Source organism: Centruroides vittatus, unplaced genomic scaffold (genome assembly GCF_030686945.1).
Source record: "Centruroides vittatus isolate TY-2023 unplaced genomic scaffold, ASM3068694v2 contig_879, whole genome shotgun sequence".
Lineage (NCBI taxonomy): Eukaryota > Metazoa > Arthropoda > Arachnida > Scorpiones > Buthidae > Centruroides > Centruroides vittatus.
Window position 1 is genome coordinate 919,187 of NW_027122571.1, and position 13,555 is coordinate 932,741.

The 13,555-nt window shown below is 29.8% G+C and overlaps 1 protein-coding gene across 1 annotated transcript in view; it reads left to right on the forward strand.

Annotated features, from left to right (window-relative positions):
* The window catches only part of LOC136983238 (endonuclease V-like), a 35,691-nt gene extending 23,926 nt beyond the window's left edge, over positions 1-11,765 (forward strand). Inside the window, exons 5-8 of the mRNA XM_067279925.1 lie at positions 2,654-2,766; positions 5,729-5,797; positions 9,632-9,760; positions 11,555-11,765. Of these exons, the coding sequence (XP_067136026.1) occupies positions 2,654-2,766; positions 5,729-5,797; positions 9,632-9,760; positions 11,555-11,599 (356 nt within the window). The 3' untranslated portion in view covers positions 11,600-11,765. The remainder of the gene's footprint in view (positions 1-2,653; positions 2,767-5,728; positions 5,798-9,631; positions 9,761-11,554) is intronic.
* The last annotated feature ends 1,790 nt before the right edge of the window (positions 11,766-13,555 follow it).

A 13,555-nucleotide genomic window follows, 5' to 3' on the forward strand; every position in this document is an offset into this window, starting at 1 on the left:
ATTCATCAGCATCTTTGTCAATTGCTACTGGACATGAAGAGCTTAATGTAATGTCAGTAACATTTCTACTCATGATCATAAGACGTAAACGATTCTTAAATTCAACAGGGAGGGGGTGGTCATATGTTCTTCCTAATGCACGAATCTGAGAAAAAAATTTTCTAAACAGTCTTGATTAAATCTTGCAGTTAAAATGTACTTAATATTGTAATTTTTACCAAGGTCTGTGTAGCAGCAGAGGAGTGAACGAATGGACATAAGGAAGCCTTTCTGAAATGGTAATAAATGTGTTATTTTTCCCAACTTTGCATATTCTTATTCTAATAGAATAAAATTTGAAGTACTTGTTCTTGGCCTTCTGTATGCATTCCAAAGGCACTAGCAATTGGACGATCATCAATTTTAGGGATTCTTGAATTGAGGATGTCAAAAGTATCGTTTACAAGTTTTACAAAATCAGAAATTTCCTGGTCATCAGGTAGAAGGAAAGATATTGCTTGAGCGACACGATTAGAAAATAACTGGCAAGCTAGATTAACTTTTTGACGTTCTCTTCCACGCACATCCACATGAGCTTGTGTCAGTTTTGGACATAGCTTTATTTCTCCATTATCCAAGGATAATATTTTCAGAAAAACATCTTTATTCACATGTTTTCCTCCTGGTAAAATAATGCCTTCATCTAATACATGATTCCTCAAAAGTTTAATCAAATGTGGCACATCTGAATAGACCCATATGTGCTTTCCTGGATGTGTAGGATTTTCAAAGCATGTATTTTCATGGTCAACTTTGAGATAGTTCCATACCTTTGAATTTTTTCCTCCCCGATCACACACAACAGCAACAACTATAAAACCTGCACTCTGAACTTTAGTTATTATTTCTTTCAATAATTCACCTGTCTTAGTGGTATCAAAGTCATAATAAACAGGCTGTTTCCAATTCCCACACAGAGCACGAGCCATTACTACCTGCACCTGACTGTGAGGGAAAAAAGAGACAGCTACCGGTCTTACCTATGTTACATTGAGTTGAGTGAAAAAAATAACTGACAGTATTTTTAAAGAGTTACAATAAAGATTGCTACGAGTCAATCTGTAAGTCGGTCCAAAAACTTTGTCCATCTCTTGGTCATAACAGAGTCTGGAGTCAACATTCATTTCATCAAAGCTTAGAATGCAGAGAGATTCTATAACTGTGAGACTTTCAGATTTCATCTTCATTATTTGCAAAACATCATGCAGTACTCCTGGATAGCAATGAAAAGATGAAGAAACCCATCTCCTTAAAGTAGAAAGTGCAGGTAAAGGGATTCCAAGACTTTTTCTCATATACATATAACACTTCCTAGACAAAGAATGCAGGGTCAGTGCTTTTGCTTGTCTTCTTTTGTCCAATGTGGCTTCATTTTTTGTGTTATAAGATAATCTATTTGTGTTTTGGTAAATATTTTTTTCAAAATATTATTTATTTTCTCATTCACTTCATGTTTTTTACTTTCTAATAATTTTAATTTTTGATTTTTCTCAGTAAGAGCCAAATGTAATAATTTATTTTTTATTTTCAGAGTAAATATTTCCCTCTTCAAGTGATCAATTTTAGCATTTGCTAAATCCAGTTTTTTTGCTAATTTCACTTCCAGAGAAGGCTCACTTATAGGTTCAGTTTCAGTACCTATGTCAATTTTATTCTTTTTTGGTGAAAGATGGGACAGTCTGTTCAGTGCACGTTTCCGATTTTCTCGCTGTGTATATCTTATTGTTCTGTCATGCATTTGCTCTACTATCTCTGATGTACATGGGACATCCGAAGATCTAACAGGAGCTAGATTTAAAGATGGCACAGCATCAGGTTTTAAGCATCTCCTGGAAGGTATATTTAAGAGTTCTGCCTTTAGATCTCTCTCATAGTTGTATTTAAGGAAGTGTGCACTGCAAACTGTTGCATTTTCAACATTGACTTTGTCCTCTTGTTTGTAGGCATGAGTCCACTTACTTCTAAGAGTAGGATGCTTTGGGAAAGAATGATAAATTACATTACTTTCTTTAGTGTTTTGATTGTAATTTTCACACACTGCCACGCAACAGTTTGGCATTATTCAACTTGATCAATGAACAATAACTAAAAAATTCACATGTCAACACACTACTATTTAACAGATACTTTAAAAATATTAAATTTCACATTATACTTGTATTCCAAACACCCATCAAAACTTAATTTCAAATGTAAATGAACAAAGATCACCACGGTATGTCGAAAGCTCACGTGTTTCTCGGAGCGTGTTTCTCGATGGTGACGTCATGTGCACAACGATTAAAAGAGAAACCTACTGCGCTTGCAAAATGAGCACCCTCTGATAAATGTTAGTACTTCCAAGTTTCGGTTTGATTTGCTATCTTGGAAGTTTCAATATGTTTAATTTGCATCTAAAAATGAATAATTCAAAACATGGAAAATGAAAAACTATTTTTGTTAAATTTTTCTTTGTTCAAATATCTATGAACTCTAATGTTTTATTTTAAACATTTTTTTTGTGTTGTTTTATTATATATATTTTGATACTAATTCTTATAATTACTATGAGATAATACACAAACATTTTAAGTACATGATAATAGTTTTTATACAAATATAATATTTTTTATAGGATTTGGTGCCGCATGCCATTTAGGAGTTTTACTTGATATCCCATGCATTGGAGTTGCAAAGAATCTTTTTTTTTTAGATAATATATCACGAGATGAAGATTATCATAATAAGGTCGGTTGTTATCATCTGATGAAAAAAGTTTTAAATAAATTGATTTCATTTTAGTATTTTTATTGTAAAAAAATATTTTCTTAGAGAGGGAAAACATACTTTCTTAATTAAAGTATATAATTTATAAAAAAATTCTCAAGATTTTTATAATAGTAGATTATATTTAATTTTTACTCAGGTTTTGATCAGTATAATTTTAACTAAATAGAATACAATAATAGTATGAATTGAATTACTAATTTCTATTCAAACTGGAATTATTAATTGACTTACAAACCTTCTCCAACTGTATAATGTTTCTTACACTCCAAAATTCTAGTCTAAGCAAATGTTTTTGGCTCTGTTTAGGGCCCACTTCAGGCTTATATCTATAGGAAAAAGAAAAACAACTAAAGCAAGCTGAGAATTTTATGTTTTATTTCCACAATGTTTTTAAATGTTTTTTTTTTTTTTTAAATCACTTCTGAAAAATTGAATAACGAACAGAGCCAAAAACATTTACTTAGACTAGAATTTTGGAGTACAAGAAATGTTACACAGCTGAAAAAGTGTCCAAGTTGGTTTGTAAGTCAATATAAATGATATATATTAAAGTAGCCTTAAGTGCAAATTCTATTAGAATAAAACATACTGCAGTGGAACCTCTGTATACGACCTTAATCTGTTCCTGACGTTTGGACTTATATCGAATAGGACGTATACCAAACCAACCTTTCCCATAAGAAGTAATGTAAAAATGATTAATCCGTTCTCATGTAAAAAAAACTCCTCTTGATATGCTATATTAATGGGGTTGTAAAATAATTGAAACACTGTTTGAGCACATTAATAAAAGAATAAATTGTATTATAGATTTTTAAAGTTATCACAGTAATAATCGCAAATAATTGCTTCTGATACGCTGTCGCCAGCTTACTGTTTTTCAGTTATCCAAAGCAAAAGCAATTTCTCAACATGATCTAATGACTCCGATCTCTGTTTAGAAATTGATTTAACACCTTTCGCAACGTTAGCAGATTTAATAATGTCTTTATTTTTCACGATTGTCGATATCGTCGTTCTCGGAATACGATATGCAACAGTTAAACCTCAAACACCCATGCCACCTTCATATTTCTAAACAGTTTTTTTTTTCAGTTCCATTGTGATTCTAGTCATTTCTTTAGTTTTCTGTTGCTTTTCATTTGCCTTTTTGCAATTCATGATTAATAAAAAGCTTTACTTACAAATTAAAATCAGAAGAAATTTAACAAAGTTATAGACAGTGGCACCGCGAACATCTAGTCTGGTCTAGTACACAGATAGTGCTATTTGTTCACAGATGGTGCATATAATTGAATTAAGTCGTATACCGAACAAAAGTTGTATACCGAGCAAAATTTGTTTAGTCCAAACAGGACGTATTCTGAATTGGACGTATACCGAGGTACCACTGTATCTATTTTTCTAAACAGAATTTATATTGTTTCTTTGATTTTACATAATCTAATACAGGTGTATATTTATAAATCTCATTTTTGTGTTGTTCTCTGAACTGTAGCTTACACAGTTGCAATTAGCTTCCACTTTCCAGATTGCCAAAGGAATAAGAATTGTTATCATTATTCTTACTCAGTTCAGAAAAATCATAAAATCATGAATAAGTCAGCTTACTTTTTACAAAAAATGAAGTAAAAATATAATAAACTATATTTCATATTATACCAGAAGTAGAGCTTTGATTTGTCCACAACTATTCTGTCACCGATTATCAGAGATACTTTAAGAATGAATTTAGTAAATTTTTTTTTTTGAAAAATTCTATTTTGTGCAATTAGTCTAAAAAATTAATAAGGTCTAAATTAAATATATGTGGTGACTATTTTGATTCAATTATGTATTCCTGGCTGAATCATTGAGTAATGCAAAGCACATGGCTTTTCACCCTGTACATGAACATTTCTCAAATAAAAATAACTTAATCCTAAATTCTGGACAGAAAAGCAAAAAAGGGAGCTTGCACTAACAGCAAGACAAAAAAAAAAAAAAAAAGATGAAAGTAGAAGAGTCTTGGACTGTAGAGAATGAATGACTCTTGTGTTTAGTGATGAGATATGTATATGTGTTTGACATGGTGACCATGACAGCATATTTGTTTAGAGATGTGGAAAAATATGATATAAATAGGGATGCATAACACCCATGTTCAAGTATCCTATGTCACTTGTATGGGGTTGTGTGTCAGCAAACAGTATGAGAAATGGTCATTGTAAAGACAGCAGTTTATGTAGAGAAACAATAGAAAACTCAGCTGTTTGTTTGTTAATAATTAAAATATACATAAATGTTCAAAAAGATATGATTTATTTTTACTATTAGGTATTTTAACAAATTTGAAATCACCAAATTCCTTTTTTTTTAATAATACCATAAAGTCTCAATTAATTGAGACCATTTAACTGAAGTTCTGTAATATCCAATTTGTACTGTGGAAGAATACTTTGCCATCATGATACAGTATAGTTTGTATTCACAAATCTTAGCTTGGTGGTGTGTAGTACTTGAGGACTTTATTAGTTTTAAAAAGAATTTACTCCTATAAATTCTCATGATAATACAAATTTTAAAAAAGATTTTTTAATTGTAATCACAGATTTATGTTTATTTTAATAATATAGTTGTAAATAAAATTTAAAATTCAATAAGAAGATATAATCAAAAAATAGAGTGTGGGATAAAGTATTCAAATCCAGTAATAATTTATGCAGCATTCTGTGTAATATCCAAGTTTTTGATTATCTGAGGTAACCCTTGGTCCATATTAAACTTGACTAATAGGAACTTTACTATATATATATATTATTTTGAATTTTATACATAAAATGATATAAATTAGTCATTAAAGTATTTTTATTCATTGTCTTCCATAAAAAATATTATTGAATTTTTAATAACTTTATCAAAATTAATTTCGTAATTTTAGGTTCTTTCTTTAAAAGAAGTCGGTGATTTTTTTCCATTATATGAAAATTCTGGGAGAAAGGTTGGAGTGGTATGTCTTATATTGCATTATTTTCATGATATATACGCATTATTATATATATGATTGTCATAGACATGTATTTTTCAACAATACTAACACCATTTAATTGTGCTGTTAATATTGTTGGAAAATTTGTTTCTCTCTTATTTTTATTTTTATCACACTAGAGACTGTCCATAAATGATGTCATATCTCATGAGAAGGGGAAGTAGTTCAATGTGATGAGGGGAGGGAGAATGATTCTTATGATGTCACATTTCATATTTACCATTAATTTAAAAGTAGAAACTGCAAATATGTAAATTCAGACAGTCCTAAAACCTTTAAAAACAGCAAAAATAATTTAATTATAAACATTTTCTGTCATTTTTAAAGACTGTCCTCAGGTAGAATACAAATTCGAACTTAGTGAAAATAGAATATAGCAGATAATTTTCAAACATGGAATGCCAGTTGGTTTAAATTAAAAATCAAAATAATAGAATAAAATAAAATTACAAATAAATATATAGATAAATAATGAAAAAATAAACAACATAAATAAAACTAAAAAATAAAATACAATATAAATAATAAGACACACAATATTTACTTATTTTTGTATATATTTAAGGCGCGCATTCCGTAGATGTTTTTTCCATTTGTGGGAGTTAAAGAATCTGTCCAATGTTTATTGCTTTTCTCTCTTCTTCAGGGTTCTTCAGAAGTAATTAATAGCATTGTAATTATAGAACCTATTCACCTCAACCTGGTTTGGATGCCATTCTAAGTCCATTGTTCTGACATCCTCCCACTTCAAAAGATCTTTAATAGCAGATGTTGGCATTGATCCTCTTTCATCTTCTTCTTTTTCAGAAGAAAACAGATCTCACTGAGGTTCTAAGTGTTCTTCATTCAAGAGTTCTTGGAGTTATTCTGTTGTCAGATCAGTTTTAGGTTCCATTATGAACTCTTCAATCTCATCTTTATTCACCTCCAATTCCAGATCTCTAGCAGTTGTCACATTTCATCCATAATTTCATGGACATCATCTCTATCTCCCCGAATGCAGGAAGGACACAGCTTTTGCTGTGTCCTTCCTGCATTCGGGGAGATAGAGATGACTTCTGACCATGAGTTAACCCTGTCATTGAGTGACTTCTGACCATGCGTTTTGAATGAGCTATATAGCTTCAAGAATATCAAATTTTTCTTTCCAAAATGTTTTTAATGTCATCATTGAGGAGAACTGGCATGCTTCGAAACACTGATGAAACAGTGCTACAATGTACAATTTTTTGAAACCTGCAATAACCTCTTGATCCATTGGTTGAATCATTGAAGTGGTATTCAGAGGCAGAAACTGAATTGTCAGCCAGGGAAAGTCTTCAAGGTCTTTTAGGTGTCCTGATGCATTGTCCAACAGCAACAGTGTTTCCAATGTCAATTCATTGGTCTGAAGGTAATCCTTGATGCTTGGAGCACAAACTTCAAACAGCCATTCTTTGAAAAGAGCCTGTGTAATCCATGCTTTTTTATTTGATCTCCACATCTCTGGCAGTCTTTCTTTAATTATGGAATTTTTTTGAATGCTCTAGGATTCTCAGAGTAATAGACAAGAAGCGGGATAAGTTTCATATCGCCGCTAGCATTAGCTCCCAAAAGTAATGTCAATCGGTCTTTCACGGGTTTATGCCCAGGAATATTTTTTTGTCTTTTGTGATGTAGGTACGGTTCAGCATGTGCTTCCAAAATCAACCAGTTTCATCACAATTGAAAATTTGTTGTGGACAATATCCTTCTTTTTTTAATGAATTCTTCAAATTTGAGACAGAACTTCTCAGCTTCTTTATCTGCACTAGCAGACTCACTGTGAATTACCACATGCTTAATGCTAGATCTCTTCCTTCTAAACTTTGCAAACCATCCAGTGGTAGCCTTGAATTCTACATTGAAACCTCATGTGACAGTTTGTCACATGAGGTTTTAATGTAGAGCTTGTTCCTTCAAAAATTTCTCTAGCTTTCTCTTGAATGATAGTCATACTAATTACATCTCTTTTCATTTTCCATTCTTTTATCCAACTTAAAAACAATCTCTCCATTCTTTCATGGATGACACATCTTTGTTTCTCAGATGTGATTTTTGTTACTCCTTTAGCTGCTTGAATCTTGATTATATCTTTCTTAGCTAAGATTGTACCTTCTGTAGGTCTGTTCAAGCCATACTGCTTGGCAATATCAGACATCTTCTGCCCACTCTACCTTGGCTATTAAACCTTTCGAAAATAAAAACTGGCTGCTTAACAAGTGCCCGACAGTCTTGCAAAGACTATAAAAAATTATTTGTCAGAAAAGTAAACAAAAAGCTGGAATTACAATGGAGAGTTTCAAACTTCTGAGTAATGCTATCCCATTGGTATTGGGTTGAGCATCGATGTCAATGTCTCCTGCACTCTGAAAGGTTTTGAATTGTTTGTTACATGGAGACAAGAGAAAACTAATCTGTATTTGTTATTTTACATTGCTTCTTTTTGTTTGTTCTGTGAACATAAAAATCTTTCACAAAGGTGTTTGTTGTCCGATTTGTTTGCAGTCTGAACTGTTCATTAACCATTAACTGCCGATCATCCACTGTATATATGCTAAGGACAAAGTGATTAATATGGGCATTATGAATAATGACCAACAAAATCGGGCATTGTAATAAATTTCAATAATTTATCAAATTGACTGGTCATTATGAATACTGCTATCACCTAGTCGGGCAAAGTGATGATAATACCTTGAGGAGTGATCATCCGACATATGCTAACCAATCAGAACTTACATCTGAGTTGCGCGTACATATTGCATTTAGTACCGAATTTTAAATTTATGTGACAATAGTTAATCTTTCTTCTTTGACAAAAATAACGATCACGGAGGAATCATTAAGTGATAATCGCTTTAACAACCAATTAAATGAGTTAATAGCAGAAAAAGATGAAAGTTACTTCTAAGTTACTGAAAGAATATCTGTTAATAGTACTTTGAAATAATTCACACAAAATAAATATTTCTAAATGAAATAAGTGGTGTTTTTTTAATCAAATTTAAAATTCGGTACTAAATGCAATACGCACGTGCAACTGAATGCCGATTGGCTAGTGTATGTCTGATGATCACTCCTCAACTTATTATCATCACTTTGCCCGACTGGGTGATAGCAGTATTCATAATGACCGGTCAGTTTGATAAATTAATCAATATTTATCAGACTGCGTACTCTTTTTGGTCATTATTCATAATGCCCGATTAATCACTTTGTCCGTAACATTATATATAATGTCAAAAATTTAATATAAATTTTTATATGATAAATATACTATTTTATTTAATTTAGCTGAACAAAACATGAATATTTTATATTCACGATAAAAATAAAAAAATAATAATAGCTATAAACTTTTCTTTTTTCTACAAGTTATGTCTTTGTTATGGAATATTTACTGGGTTTTGGTTCACTTTTTTAACTATTGCTTACAAAAAGGTTTTACAAAGTATTTTATGTTACTCGTAAGAAACATTCTCATATTGTGATTTTATTCGAATTAGGTGTTTCTATATGACACTATAAAATCATTGCTCAACATGTATAACTTGAATTGAGATAAAATCATTCTTATTTTGATGCTCTAAAACATATAAAAACTCATAAAAATCAGAGTACAAGATATTTAAGTGATATTCTTGAGTATTAATGCATGTATTTTTCCTAATGAATACTAAAACTAGAAAGCTCATGTATTTATAGTGATTTTGTTTTTTCCTAAAATGCAATAGTAATTATAGTACCAAAACATTTTATTCGTGTATTTTTTAGGCTCTGAAAACAAGCAAACCAAATACAAATCCGGTGATTGTATCTGTAGGTCATCGATGTACAATAGATACTGCAATCTGGACGGTGCTTCGGTGTTCCAAATATAGAATACCAGAACCATTACGTCAAGTAAGAGTGTTGTTTCTTATGAACATATAGTTATTTTAACAAAATTTATATAATTCACTTAGTTTCTAGAATGAGCGTAACATATACTAGTTATCCTATATATTCTAATCATTATTGATGTACATGATTAATGTTTATATTGTCAATAAATGGATCACTAATAATTTAATTCATAAATTTTAATAACTATCTTGAAAATATTACAATAATCAATAAAAACACAAAAGTTTTTGAACACTTATAAAATGTGATGTGCTAATTAAATCATTTAAAAAATGCTTTTAGTATAATGATAACAATGATATAATAATAAAAGTTATATACTCTCACAACAGATCTGGTTTTGATAGTTGCCTACAAAGAAAAAGGTATTTATCTTCCTGCTTGACAAATTTCCATTATAACTTCACATGCCAACTTGTATTTTTACTAAAATATGTTTTAGTAGTAATTCCCACAAATTTGTCAACAGGGAAGGCTTTGAGTTTGGCCTACAAGAAAAATCTGCTGTGAATGTAGACATACACTGTAATTATTATAGAAATGATCATCATATAGAAAAATATGTAATTTTAAAAAGATGTTTGTTCAAAAACTATTTAAGTATTATTATTTCCAGATATTCAAGTATACTACCATATTTACTTGCATATAAGACAAGGTTTTTATTCATTTATCACAGCTTCAAATTCCTAGGTCATCCTGTACGTGCGAGCGAAAGATTCTTTGCGTTTTTGCAAATAATTTTTGTGAACGGTGTATTTGCATTTTTTATCAGATGCTTACCCTCTCATATTTAAAAACATAAGTATTTTATCTGGATCATTTGAATCATTCTTGTATATTGTCAGGAGTAAAGATGAATAGCAAAAGGGAAAGCAAAGCTTTTGGATTGAATTCCAGATTGAAATTCCAAAATCACACAGGAGCCCAATATAAGTTTTAATCCATTCCCATGTGAAAACATTATTATTCAGAAATCAGAATTCAGAGAAACTCATAAGTGTAATCGACAGAGACTGGATTTGACTGTTAAGAATTAGCAAAAAAAGGTTTGTGATTGTCCAGCTTTACGTGAACAAATTATGTTATCGATTTTACAAGATTTTCTTTAAAGTTTAAAATGCCAGTAATTTTTGCGAGACAATGTGTACACTTACATTCATTTGATATTTTACTCGTGATTAAATGAAATAAAATTAGAATTGTATTAGTAAATCTAACTTTTTTCATTTTGATGTTTAGTCACACCTTGTCTTATGTGAATAAATATGGTATATTTTCAATTGTTTCAAGTAAATATAGTATTTGTAGATGTTATCCTATCATTTATTTCAAACTAATGTCACTCCAATAAACTTCAGTTCTGTTGTTGTTGTACAGAATAATAGCATTAGTCTGTTCTTTTGACACCACGAATAAATTTTCTACACTTCTTAAGAATGCAAAATTGTATAATGATATTTACAAAGTTAAAAATTTAAGAATTTTGCAAATTAACTGATTTTTTGAAAGATTTATATAGCACATTTTATGATTCTATACTGTATATGAAATTATGATTTTTCTGTAAACCGTTGTTCATTATAAAAAAATTGCTCTCAATATTTAAAATTCGTACTTGGTTTTTTAGTAGTTTAGAAAATTAGTACTGAAGACATTCTTAGTAATCAATAATTGCTATAGCAATAAAAAAAACTGTGATTATACCAAAGTACTATTTCCATTATATTTGAGTTTTATCATTACAAATTTAGATATAGTTTTGAAAATACAAAACTCTTTTCTTTTCAGGCAGACATCAGATCCAGAGAATTCTTAAGAATTCATAATTGTTAATAATTTCAACAGCTAAAATTTGTTGAAAATACTCTTTATAAGGCTTGTTTGTATAGATATAAGATTATTATTGTTATGTACCCTTATAAAAGATTAATGTGAATATATATATTTTATATACTATAAAATAAATTTTATTGAATAAACTTTTAACGTGTTTTTTAAACATTGCTGTCCTCTTGCTTGTGTATGATGCGTTAAAAAAAAGTGTCTTTATTTCAGAAATAGACAAAAAGCCTCTTGAAATGGAAAATATTTTTAATAGCTAGTTACTAAAAACAATACTTCCGAAACATCAATCTGGGATGAAATTTTTTAGTCCAAAGCAAAATGCTGTTAAGATTACATTGGTTTATTTATATTTAAGTTCAAGTACAGTATATCTATCAAATCTGTCACACTTCAATCATTATTGCTGATAGTCCAATCTTATTTTGTTCATATTTGTTTGAAAATTGAGGTTCTATTCATTGGACCTTCAATTTGTAAAACTTGAATGTTATTGTTAGAAAGTAAGATTTAAAATTTTTAATCTTTGCCTGTTTTTCTGCATTAAAATATCCTTTGTAAAATTATGATAGATGATATTCAGTTATACACTGGAAACAAGACTGGTAAAATAGTGACTAAAGTAAAAAATGATTACTAAAAACTTTGCCAGTCTTTTAGATATACGGAAAAATACAATGATTTAATTCCAATACTAAAATTTTAAAAAATTGTTATTTTAGAGAAACCTAGAAAAAATCATTTAGAATAAATTAGTTTTTAAAGTTCCAATATAGAATTGAAATTGAACAAAAATACATTGTTAAAACTAAAAACAATCTTTATACAAGTTTTAATGGGTAAAATGGGAAGAATATTTTCCTTGTCATATGTAAATATCAAAAATGTGGACAAAATCCATTGTCTGTTTATAATGGGCATAATGTGCCTTTTTACTAGTGAACTAATTGTTACTAAAAAAAATAGTTACATTGATAATTTATCATAATTAGTATTGTATTTATTGTTATTAAAGGATATAAGCATTGCCAAGTCCAATAGTTAGCATTTATTTATTTAATATGTAATTATTAATAGCAATAATATAGCCCAATCTAATCTGGTAATTGTTTGACTTTGTTAAAGAATTTTGTTTATTAGGAAAGATTTCAAACCATATTTTTATTAGATTTCACAAATGATTAGAAAATCTTTAATTGATCTTAGAATTTTAGATCTATATCTAGAAAAATCATTTTAAATCCAAACCTATTCCTAACACTCAATATATTTGATACACCAATGAATTCAAGAAGGTAATATTCTTATTCTAAATTATTTTGCTTCAAATTTTATAATGACATTTAGGAGAGACTGAAGAAATATACATATAAAAATTTCTATGCTATTTACTACCATTAAACAATTACGTACCTCAAAGCCTGTTACCGACGTGTAATTAACATCAAAAAACTTAAATTTCACGAACGTTTTCAAACCTTCCGAGGTTCTTCTTCGGGTGGCGACAAATTTTCGTTAGAATGTCATTAAATACGAGTATTATTTGAAATTCGTATACGTGATGCTTGAAGTTTTACTAGGCATGCGCACTATATACGTAGTATTGAGAATTTATAGATCTTTGTTTACTAGTACTTGCCATGCTACAGACAGATTTAATTCCTCTTTGTGGTTGATGCAGGCATTGCTGAATGTTAATTACACTCCAGTAACAGGCTTTGAGGTACGTAATTGATTATATTCCGGTGTTGGATAAAGTGAAGTTAAACCATAAAACATACAAGTTTCTTTTAGAAATTAACAAATCTTGTACAGTCTATAAATTGTCTAGTAGGTGGACAATTTCTCAAAGTGGCCTGCCAGATTAGCTTAGATTAACAACAGGCACACCACTGCCTCGGTGACATATGTTACCAACCTGGAAATTTGGGCGGACTTCCAGAGCAC